This window comes from Eublepharis macularius, chromosome 12 (genome assembly GCF_028583425.1).
Source record: "Eublepharis macularius isolate TG4126 chromosome 12, MPM_Emac_v1.0, whole genome shotgun sequence".
NCBI lineage: Eukaryota > Metazoa > Chordata > Lepidosauria > Squamata > Eublepharidae > Eublepharis > Eublepharis macularius.
Genome location: NC_072801.1, coordinates 64,345,573 through 64,357,305, shown reverse-complemented (window position 1 = coordinate 64,357,305; position 11,733 = coordinate 64,345,573). Strand labels below are relative to the sequence as shown.

General features: G+C 43.9%; 1 protein-coding gene across 4 annotated transcripts; it reads right to left on the bottom strand.

Annotated features, from left to right (window-relative positions):
* Positions 1 to 550: 550 nt before the first annotated feature.
* RUSF1 (RUS family member 1) lies at positions 551 to 10,396 on the bottom strand. 4 transcript variants are annotated; one of them, XM_054993218.1, is made up of 16 exons: positions 10,235 to 10,396; positions 8,691 to 8,829; positions 7,215 to 7,383; positions 6,588 to 6,665; positions 5,952 to 6,066; positions 4,748 to 4,793; positions 4,601 to 4,633; positions 4,321 to 4,426; positions 3,903 to 4,004; positions 3,712 to 3,782; positions 3,387 to 3,571; positions 3,224 to 3,281; positions 2,623 to 2,693; positions 2,154 to 2,312; positions 1,607 to 1,684; positions 551 to 884 (listed from the first exon to the last, which is right to left on the bottom strand). In XM_054993218.1, the coding sequence occupies exons 3-16, from the start codon at positions 7,362 to 7,364 to the stop codon at positions 790 to 792; spliced, it is 1,347 nt and encodes a 448-aa protein (XP_054849193.1). In that variant the 5' UTR covers positions 7,365 to 7,383; positions 8,691 to 8,829; positions 10,235 to 10,396; the 3' UTR covers positions 551 to 789. The 4 variants fall into 4 exon arrangements, with proteins under 4 accessions (XP_054849193.1, XP_054849194.1, XP_054849191.1 ...); XM_054993219.1 differs by having other exon boundaries at positions 7,215 to 7,378; XM_054993216.1 differs by lacking the exon at positions 8,691 to 8,829 and having other exon boundaries at positions 552 to 884.
* Between the last annotated feature and the right edge of the window lie 1,337 nt (positions 10,397 to 11,733).

The window sequence follows — 11,733 nt, the reverse complement described above, 5'->3', positions numbered from 1 at the left end:
CCAGCACAAACCGAAATAGGAACCGAAGTTCGTGACAAACCATGCTGGTTCATGGTTCATGAACTGGTGGTTCGTGGGAGCTTATTTCTCATGAACTGTGATGAATTTTAGCCCAGTTTGTCACTGCAGACAGCCTGGTGCTGATCAATCAGTTTCCTAGGCAACTGGGGTGGGTGTGCTCTCTGAAGACCTTCTGCTGACCTGGAAGTGAGCCAAACAAAATGGTTCATGAACTGGGGCAAGTTCATGAAAGTTCGTAGTTCATGAAACGCGACGAACCACGAACCACACAGTTCAGAATTTTCCCAGTTCGTGCCCATCTCTATTTATAACCTTTGAGGGGGGGCTGTCTTACATTCAGGGTCATCTTCCTTTTGGATAAATACAATACTTAATACTTAGTACTGCTCATATGAATCCATACCATGGATGGTAAAGCCTTCTTCTGGTGAAAGGGATGTATTCCACAGCAACAAGCCTCCTGAGGCCTGAGGAGAGCTGTAACATTAGCAGAACGGAATCACCAGATCCATCCCCCCACAGTATACCCCTCCCTGAACAAGGGCTAAAAGGTCATTATTTTGAACATCTATACAAAGTTTTATTTTTGTGATCCTGCCACAAACAAAAAAATAAGTACTTTCAGAGGGACAGAGAATAGACCTATTGCCCCCTCCTTTTCTTCACTTTGGCATTACATTTACCGGCATCGCAAAGGCAACCGGGGCTAGTTCCCTTCTCACTTTGGCAAGAGGAGTCCCTGGTATCAATGCTAATGCTCTCCCAGAGTCAAAGACTTTTCTTCTCATTCACAGCCCAATCCACACGCCACTCCTCAGGCCCTAGAAGGTTCCGGTCAGTAATCCACCCTGCTGTCATCAGTCCTGGAAAAGACAGAGATGGGCCCAAAGAGAAAGGCGGGGATTGGAAAGGTGTATGATGTTGCACCTGTGCTTTCAATCTTCACTGACGCAGGGCAAATTTGAAGGACCGAATACAAAGCAGGGGGCTATACATTGTCCATGCAAGCATAAAAGTCAGCTATGTAAATCAGAAAAATCTCAGCTTCTACTACTTTAAGCACGTTTCTAGCCCTTATGTCCGAAGATCAGTTTGAAAAATCTTTAGCAATCCCTTTTAAAGCATCACAACACTGAAGGAAGCTGGGTACGACATCTAAACATTTATGGGGAGAGGAGAATAGTCAACTCTTCACATCTTTGTCCTTCCCCATGTCTTGCAGCAACAGCTTAAATTATAATAATAACATTGTGCTTATATACTGACCTTCTGGACAGATTAGTGACCACTCAGAGCAATGAACAAAGGCAGTGTTATTATTATCCCCATAATACAACTGAGGGGCTGGGGCTGAGAGGAGTGGCTTACCCACGGCCACCTGCAGAGCTCATGGCAGGAGCTGGAGTCAAACCAACAGAGTGCTGATTTGCAGCCCAACCACTTAACCACTATGCTACAAGCAATTGGATGCAAATTTATTTAACTTGCATAAATTATTTAGATAGCAATATTCAGCTTGTCTTGATGCAGAATTCAGATTTGTTGTTCTTAAAGACCACTCACTGTGTATACTTTGACAACATACCTATCAGGAACGTGGGGAATATCCTGTCCAATAGTTGATGCATTTCAGAAACTGTACTCCAGTCCTTTGCACAAGGTTCTGAATAATCAAAAACAAGGAGGGAAAGGTAGTGAGAGCAGGCTCACCTTACAGGGTGGCTGGGAGAAGCAAAACAAAAAAATTATACAAAATCTCTTTGCATAATGGAAGGAAGACACTGACTAGAAGGAATATACTGGATGCAACAGGACATAAATGCAAATGAAACAAACAAACAAGATGTATCCCAATAGGACCGGGGGTGGGGGATGTCACACCAAACAAAGCATGAAGGATAACGAGGTTGTAAGGAGCTGCCTTATGCAAAGACAGCTGGACCGAGCCCATTTATGGTGACTGGCAGCAACACTCCAATGGCACCTTTTTTAGCCCTACCACCCAAGATCCCCTTTTAGAGATGCCAAAAGCGGAACCCTGCAAAGGGCGAGTACTGAGCTTCAGCTGCTTGCCAAGATGGATTGCTTCCCCCTCCCACTCTCGGTTCCAGATGCACTTCCTGCTTCATCACCTTTCCGTAGCCTGCGCTGCAGAGCCAAGAGAGGTTCTCTTTCCACAGCGAACGCTGCTACGTCCTGATACAGCAAAGCCTCTAAGACAAGAGCATGGCTACAGGCTTTAATGACATCCACGCTGCCTGCTTGTTGGTGTAGAACCACAGAGACTGTCCCTACGGAAAGCAAGAAGGGACAAGGGAGTTAAAGAATGCCGAGATGTCAGACACGCACAGTCCCATGAGCTACTGGAATCCCTGCCTGTACTCCGTTCTTCTTTTCTTGTCATTTATTTAAGCATTTTCACTCCATTTTTCTCCCCGATGGGACCCGAAAAGCTTACAAAATACAAAAATACAATTTCAACTAACAAAAGCAAACATCATATACACCCACTTTTAACCACCCACCATGTTGGTGATGTTCACTTAACAAAAGCTTGGATCCATAACCTCCCTCTTCTATACGAATCTGCCACATACTCACCTGTTGCTTGTTCGAAGAATATTAAGTAGTTGGAAGAGTTCCCCTCAAGAGCTTTCTGGAAGTCAGCAGTGCTGGTGGGAATTGGAGGAAATATTAATTCCAAAAGTTAAGGAGGTGCTTCAGAATTGGAGAATTGTGGGGCAAGGAGAGGAAAAAGGCTGACAAGACTGCCAGCCGGAAGGAACTTAACCAGAAAAAGTTAGCCTCTGGAACGCCTCTGCACAAATGGAGTATTTTGGCAGATGGGAATTCTAAGCGAGCAAAGATTGCATCTGGAACATGCCCCTTGGTAGAAATAATATGTAATTTATTTCCTTTCCTTTCCAGTTGCGTTGCCCAAAGCAGTTTCTAATGAAAAACTGAGACAGTTATTTATTTATTTTAAACCATTTGTATGCCGCCTTTCTACCCAAATAGGGCCCCCAAGATGCTGATGCACCTAATTAACAAAGACTATTGTTTTGAGCTGTTGATCATATTGACTTGCACTGTAAAATCTGCCTTGAATCTCGGTGAGAAAGGCAGACTAAAAATAAGATAAATAAACATACATAAAATTATTAGATTGGAGGCTGAGGGGAATTCAATAGACGTTACTCACCTGGACACCACAGTGTGTAGCGGAGCCCCCAGGGTAAGCTTCAGTTGCTGACGGAACCCTGATGGAGAGAAATCAAGTTGCAGAAGCACGCAACAGATAAGAAAGCCCAGCAGTTCATGAGGCCCAGCAGTTCTCCCATTCTTGGAAGCAAACCCTTGATTACCTAACAACAGAGGCTCCTTGGGGTTGGCCAGAGCAGGGCCTGGCACTTTCCCCCATCGCAAGAAATGGTGCAAGACAAGACGCAGCCGGGCCCGGTTGAGAGTCTCCATGCAGACAGCCCGCACGGCCCGATAGTTGGCATAGAGATGCAAGAGGGTGAAGAGACCATAGAAGGAGTAAGTGAGGCTGAAGGGGGGAAAGCATAGGAATTAAGAGAAAGGACTGGCTTCAGCAAGCCTTTCTCACTTTCTCTTCATCCTTGCAAATCTGACCTCCCCCAGTCCACTGGTGGGCCACGTAGAGACGAGTAGCATCACTTCACTCACTGGAGGTTGTCAGCCACAAGAGGAATGAGGAACAGACTGCAGAGAAGGCCAGCTAAGTTCACCAGCGTCTCCTGGGTAAACAAGGAAAACAAGTCAGGAGGGAGCAAGTCGCAGGATCTGAGAATTTTATGACTATGCCAAGGGTCAGCCGATTCAGGAGCAACTTCCCCTCTGCCAAGCCGAGCTCTCACCTGGCTTCCATCCTTGGCTGACACATCCGCCATGTTGTCCCGCCGGGCCTGGTGCATGGTAAGGGCTGCCCGAGTGGCGCCTCCAGCAACTCCCACAATGCACTGAAGCGGAAAGAGGCCAGGACAGGAAGAGGGATCAAAGGAGAAGAGAAACCTTGCGGACCATACACAAAGAGAGTTGTGTAATTAAAACTAAATATGAAGCATCACACCAAGCCCTTCATTCTCACCTCCCAGGAACTGGGACGGCTTCTGCCACCAGTGCCTTTCCAGGAGTAACAGCAAAGCTTCTTTCTCAATAACTCGCACAAAGAGTTATGCCCACCTACCCTCAAGCCCCATCCTTTCGCCTTTCCCAGCTGCCGCAATATCTCACTAAACCAATTCCCATCCTCCTCCGTAGGATGCCTTTTTATACCTTAAAAAAACCACTGATGCACACAATGAGAGTAAAGCATGCTGGGAATGCAGGTGCCATGATCTCCATTAAGATGGCAACATCGTTGAGTGCATCTGCGAAGAGCCTAAGTGTAGAGAGGGTCAGAGGGCAAAGGTCAACTGGCTGGGATCAAAGGGCAAAATAGGTACCCCTAAATGTTCAACCGTATTTTGCAGTACGCGTACAGACTGGGGATAATGTACTAAATGTGCATCTAATGTTGGGAATTAAACCTATAACTTGGGGTTAAAACTTTTACCTCCATTGTTTGGCATCACAGTCCAGTTTGCTCCTGGGAGAGAAAGCAAAGAAAGACATTTGAAGATCCAAGTCAAAGCTCCAACAGCCGCCCATATTTCCCCACTCCAACTATATAAATGTGGCTGGGTAGGGAAGCAGGACTCACCCCTTGCTCCATGCAAAAAGAATTCGCCCCAGCATTCCTGTCCCATCTGTAATGGAAGGGATGGGGCAAACATGAGACAGTGTTGTGCAGTGGTTACAATCTGGGAGAGCTGGGTTCAAATCCCCACATTGACATGGAGTGTAGTGGGTGACCTCGAGCCAGTCTCTCAGCTTGCCCCACCTCACAAGGCTGTTATGAGGATGAAACAGAGGGCCAGAACCACAAATTCCGCACTGAGCTCCATGGACAAAGTAGAGAAGACAGAAAGAGAAAGACATCACACGGGAGCAATGATCTCTGGTGGGACAGAACTTTAAGGGCATACCTTCAACAAGCAAGTATCCAGATGTGGTTGGGTGGGGGAAAGGTTGAAGAGGGAACAAGGAACAAGCTGGGTGGGGTCGAAAAATGAAAAACAAAGGATGACATTGGAAATGGTCATCTTGGGAGAGTGAATCTGGGTCCAAATCTGTGGGGAAAAGGACTACTTGCGCATGACATACACATGTATGTGCTATTTTTTTTTTAGTACACTTAAGCTTAATTAGCATTTGAAGGAAATTAACAAATGCCCAGCCATCTATGACTCCTCAGTGCCTATCTAATGTATGTTTACAAACATACTGTCTCTATTGCACATTCATACATTTGCCTCATAAGCAGCTCTTGAATTCTGACGAGAGGCAATGAAAGTTTTGAGGCGGCATCAGATTTAAGGACACAAGAAAGAAGTTACATCAGGCGATGAACTTCTGGAGTTCTTATGTGGGGGTGGAAAGCAGGAAGATCTCCATGGGGGTGGGGTTTCAGATGAAGGAACTCTTTGAAGGGGGATCTATGAGCCAAAACACACGTTACAAAGACAAGTTCTAGAGTTCCTTGCTTCCTCAGCACTTGCAGGCTTAATTCACAGCAGGACCACAATGTGCCAGGAGAAGGTACTTAAGGCCCCCCCATTGTTTTCCAGACCTGAAACAGCCCCAAGGAACCACTATTTGTCTTTTTGGGGAAACCTATATGTAGTGACGACCTTGTGATTTCGTTAAGGCTAGGGTGTGGCAGTAAAAGAGGAAGTCTGAAGCTATGGAATTTTGTAGTACTTAAAAAAGCTAATCTCTTGGGACCTGGAAATGAATGTAGGCGTTTCCGGCAAGCAAGTCAAGGATTACTATCTATAAGGATGCTTGGGCACAGCAGGACCCACCTTTCAGTATCCAAGTGACAGTAGCAGCTGTGACGGTTGAAGTCTCGTCTCCAACTCCCACCCCTTTCAGCACAGCCTGGGTGGCCAAAGTTCCTGTGATGCTACTAGCAAAGGCCTGAGTTGGGGAGGGGGAAAGAAAGAGGGAGAATTAGGGCAGAGTACAGAGGAATGGTGTTCAAAAATCACAGAGAAGGAAGAGAGATTCTGTCCCAGTTAACCAATAGCTGCTGACCTAGATGGCCCAGGCTAACTCAGTCTCATCAGATCTCGGAAGCTTAGCAAGGTATGCCCTACTACTTGGATCGGACATCACCAAGAGAGTCGCTATGCAGAGGCAGGCAATGGCAAACCACCTATATTTGTCTCTTGCCTTGAAAACCCTAGGAGATCACCACAATTTGCAATTTGACAGCGCTTTATATACACACACACAACCATCAGCTGTGGCTTTCTTTGACCATCCCTATCTGATCTTGAGCCAAGTCTCAAACAGTTCCACTCATGGCAGAGGCCTTCTTGGAGAACAATAAGCCCCCTGCACACCCTAAACAGAGAAGCAGAGGAGAGGACCAGTTCTGAACCAGAAGGGAAAAGTCTCACATAATGGGTTGGACAGCCACCTCCTTCTCGTCTCACCTGCACAGTGTCCCAGGTCTGGTAGGCAAGATAATCCGGGCTTACACTTTCAGGATAACCCTGAGGTAGGAAGACTGACTGTGAAAGAGAGGAAGAGAGAGAAATTAACTGTATTTGGCATCAACAAGAACCCATCTCTCTCCCAGGATGCCACATCGTTACCAACAACTTCCAAACAGCTCCACAGGATGACTCAAAGACTGGTGGTCACTCCAGCTTTTTCCACTCATTAATTATTAAGATTGAAATTGGTCTTATTAAAAATAAAAAGCAACTCAATAGCAGAAATGGATTAGGTGCCTACTCAACAAATAAAAAATATATTAAAAGGTGGCATGCTATCAAAGCAGCCAGCCAGACTTTTTTAGAAAGAAAGAAAGGAGACATGCAAGAAGAAAAAGGGATAATGGGATGCAATTTTTAAAATGTTTCTTTTTTTTAAGTATTATTTTTCATACTGCAGTGGTATATCAACTGTAACCCACTGCCCACCCATCAGTATAAACATTTAAAAGATAGACAGCAGTGTAGAAATTATGCACATATAAATCAATAAAGATGATCTATGCTAACGAAAGACATCAGTAACCTTCAGGCACCTCTTTGAAAGAGCAGCCAGTGGCTCACCATGAAGACATCCCGCAGTGAACGGTATGCCTGATGTTCAGGTCTTACTGGGACACATCTCAGATTCCCATCAGGCAAATGATGGTAATGCTGGGCTCTGCGGGAACCATAGCTTTCTGTACAAAGTGGCGGGGTCCCGAATTCAGTCATGGCTGAAGCAGCACCTGAACTTTTACAAGATGCACATTATTAATCAATTGCCATCTTTACCCTAGAGAAACAAATATGGGAACCCAGGGTGATGGGCTCTCTTGTATTAGAACCATCATATATTATGTATGCACACTATTTTTTTAAATATCAACAATGAAAGTAAGTGGATTTCTAAGGCAGCAGTTTTTAAAATTCTTTTCTTTCAGGAAACCCATCTTTTTTTCCTGTCATCTGCTACAGGGAGCATCTCAAGGTCCTGACAGGGAGCCCTGCGTGTAATAATCCCACCCTGAACATGAGGAATGTCTCAGAGGAGCATACTACCAGGGCCGTTTCCACATGGCTTACCTGAAGCCGGGCCATGGCGCAATGTTGCAGATCATGCTGGGGAACACGTGAAATATCGCATTTTCTCACGCAAGTTTTGCGCGATGTTGCGCAAAACTCACGCGAGATAACGTGATATTTCGCGTTTTCCCCAGCATGATCCGCAACGTTGCGCCATGGCCCGGCTTCAGGTAAGCCGTGTGGAAACGGCCCAGCTCACACAGGATGCCTGGACTTGTTGGGCTTAGTTGTTGCTCCATGCAAATTTAGCACACACTCCAGAAGATTAGTAATTCAGGCCATCAGTAGTTTTGGGTTACATTTTTACTTATATTATTTATAATCTGCCTCACTCACTGAGACTCAAGGAGGATTGCTAAAAAGCATATCTGAGCTGCTGCTTTCTGATTTATTTATTTGATTTATACCCCGCCCTCCCCACAAATAGGCTCAGGGCGGCTAAGAACATTCAAAAAATACATTAAAAGTCACAAAACCATAAAATCAATAATAATTTTTAAAGGGTCATTAAAATAGTCCAGGAGCAGGCTATTTAAACAAATTTTGGGAGTCCGTATATGGTCATAGCAGATGGCCAAGGGCAGCCCCAGAAAAAGTGGTGGTCTTAGATGGAAGGAGGACACCCACTGATGGAGTTATGGCTGCAGAACATGGTGAGAAAGGATGGCAGTGAACGCCAGAAAGAGCCCTGTGGCGCAGAGTGGTAAGCTGCAGTAGTGCAGTCCAAGCTCTGCTCACGACCTGAGTTTGATCCCGGTGGAAGCTGGGTTCAGGTAGCTGGCTCAAGGTTGACTCAGCCTTCCATCCTTCCGAGGTCGGTAAAATGAGTACCCAGGTTCCTGGGGGTAAAGTGTAGATGACTCGGAAAGGCAATGGCAAACCACCCTGTAAAAAGTCTGCCAAGAAAATGTCATGATGTGATGTCCCCCCATGGGTCAGTAATGACTTGGTGCTTGCACAGGGGACTACCTTTACCTTTACTAGATGGAAGGAGGACACCCACTGATGGGGTTATGGCTGCAGAGCATGGTGAGAAAGGATGGCAGTGAACGCCAGAACTGTGCTGACAGAACTGTTTCTCCTACAACTTTCTTGAGCTGCTTGCAAGAATTCCCTACACAAAAGAACCCACATATATTCAGCATGAAAAACTCAGACAACAAAATGTGTATATTTCTTCCTGAAGTAGAGTTCTGTACAGCTCAAAACTTTGCTACCTCACCCTCACAGTAAGACAGCTGAACTGTTTCAGATGCTATTTGCTTATGCAAAAATCACATTCAAAATGGTCCACATATTTTATTTATTTATTTGTTTGTTGTCCACCTTTCTTACTGAGACTCAAGGTGGATTACACAGTGTGAGTCAGTACAGTTGATTTCAAAGCTATTTCAATAAACAATGTAATGGGTTATATCAATGCAATTTGCAAATATTTAAAACTAGCAAAAATCCAATACAGAGTTGAAGAAATGCTAAAACTGAGCATAAGCAATTCTAAGACTGACATATTAAACATAGTAACCATCCAGTAGGTCATACTTACAGCAATAGACAGCACATAGCAGTAAAGTCTATACTCATCCCTTTATTAATGCATCTCTTTGAGACCACTTCCTTAGTAAAAAAAGTCCTCTTGAATAATTCAGTTTTGCATTGTTTGTGGAAAGCCAGGATTAGTGGGACCTTTCCTGACTTCTTCAGGTAGACTGTCCCATAAGGCTGGGACCACCACAGTGAAAGCACACATATGGACAACTGTTGATTTTGCCCCTGTGCAAGGTGACACCTGCAGAAGGCCCTGTTCAGATCAGTAAAACTGCAGAAGTGGAATGTAGAAAGAAAGCTGGTCCCATAGATATGATGGACCACAGCTGTGAAAAGCTTTGCATGCGATAACCAACACCTTGGTAGCTGATAGGCAGCCAATGGAGTGACTGCAAAATGGAGTGATATTCATGCTCCTTCTAGCTCCCAATGATAATCGAGCTACAGCATTCTGCACCAACTGGATTCTTCAAGTTAACTTAGAAGGGAGACCTATGTACAGTGCATTACAGTAGTCAAGTCTCGATGTTACCATGGCATGGATCCAGGTGGCCAGATCAGCCATGTTGAGATAGGGGGCCATCTTCCAAGCTATACCGTTTGTAGAAGTCTTTTTTTTTGCAGCTGCCTTAACTTGCTTTTCTAGCTAATACAGAAACTACCCAAGAGGATCACACTTAAAGCAACAGACAGTACACAGTAGTAAAGTCTATAGTCCTTATCCCTTTACTGACGCATCCCTTTAAGATCACTTCCTTACTAGTACAGCCCTCCGATCTCAGTAAAAAGCCCTCCTGAATACTTCTACGCGCTGCAAACAGAAAGACAACCCAAGCACTCAACATTCCCCTCATATAATCCAACAACAGCAATGCACACAACCTTCCAGTTAAGCACGACTGATGCACTCGAAAAGGCAGGTTTTCAGACGGCAGTTGCTAACTGCAAAGCACACGCCGTTACAAGAATACCTGCGCAATGTGCCTCGGCTCAGTCCCTTTTTCAGGCGGACAACATAACACGCCCCTCGCCCCTGAGCAGACCAGCGCCTGGTTCTGACAACTCGTCCAGTGTTTTCGAATTATACTTTGCCAAGTGGCAGATCCCCATTGTTTCCTTTTGGCATGGAAAGAGCTTCGGGGGATGCTGGGAAAGTAGCAATGGACTATGGGGGTTGTAGTTCTTCATTCAAAGATGCTTTCCTAGCCGCTGTTCTACAAGTCCTCCTTCACGCTTAGTCTCCCCCCCCACCAAAAATACGTTTTTCTTGCAAACATATGTATTACTTACTTCACTAGGTCTCTGCCCGCGTAATTTGTTTTTATGTGGTTTATTTACTTTTATTTTTTATTTTTCTATACTCGAGGAAATAGATCAATATGGGTAGCTGTGTAAACCTGTCTGTAGCAGTGGAAAAGAGCAATAGTCCAGTAGCACCTATAAGACTAATAAAATTAGTGGTAGGGTATGTTAGTCTTATAGGGTTTGTTAGTCTTAGGGTTAGTCTTAGGGTTTGTTAGTCTTATAGGTGCTACTGGACTATACTCAAGGAAGATTACAAAATGTTTAAAACTACAGTACAATAAAAACTGTGTAATACTTTTTAACCATCAAAAATATGTCTAACGTTTTCTATCCATTCTGTAATGTCACATAAAGATTTACTCTTCCAGTACTTAACATTTTGCAACAAGATAGAAACGTTTGAAACTTGTGTGTAAACTTTTTGAATAATTTAGAGAGTAATAAAGATATTGAAATTAGTATTTATATTAATATGTTTTCTGTATTGTGTTCTCTTTTCAGTTTAATACTTATTCATTAATATTTTAATATAGTACATCCAACAATGCAATAAAATAATGCAATAATTCAGTAAAGACAGGTATAATATATACAACAAACCATGTAACTTAAAATTGCCTAATTTAACAAGCATTAAAACTACAACTCTGTTCCTTTTATAAAAATGCTTTCCTGAATAAATCCATTTTGCACATTCTGTGGGACTTTATATCCAAGTTTTTGCGAGAGCAATACAACTGCTGCTCTTGATTTCAGTAGGACTTACTGCCACACCATTATGTTTAGGATTGCCTTAATATGAGACAAAATTAATCAGACCCAGTACTCTTAAACCCAACTTCCAAAATGCTAGCCCATATGAAGCAGGACTCAATTTGTTTCAGAATAGCACAACTGCACTGCACACATTTCTAGTCTTCGAGACTGCCAATATACATTTATAGTGTTACCAAAATGCTGGTGGAACTTTTAACAATTGTTAAGGGAGGAGGGAGGATGTCTGAACTATTTGGCAGTGTGGAGTACAACTGTAATCCGTATACTACCAGTACATGTTAAAATATTATCTACTTCATTTATACCCCTCCTTTATCCTCAATGGGGATTCAAAGCCGCTTACATCATTCTCCTGCTCCTGACATTTTATCCTCACAACAACCCTGTG

Excerpts from the sequence above, each read along its gene's own strand:
- RUSF1 (XM_054993218.1), bottom strand. The coding sequence starts at position 7,364 with ATGACTGAATTCGGGACCCCGCCACTTTGTACAGAAAGCTATGGTTCC. Across the intron at positions 4,634-4,747 it reads CTTTTTGCATGGAGCAAGGG|GAGCAAACTGGACTGTGATG; the intron begins GTGAGTCCTGCT and ends TTTCTCTCCCAG. Across the intron at positions 3,572-3,711 it reads CTTGTGGCTGACAACCTCCA|CCTCACTTACTCCTTCTATG; the intron begins GTGAGTGAAGTG and ends TCCCCCCTTCAG.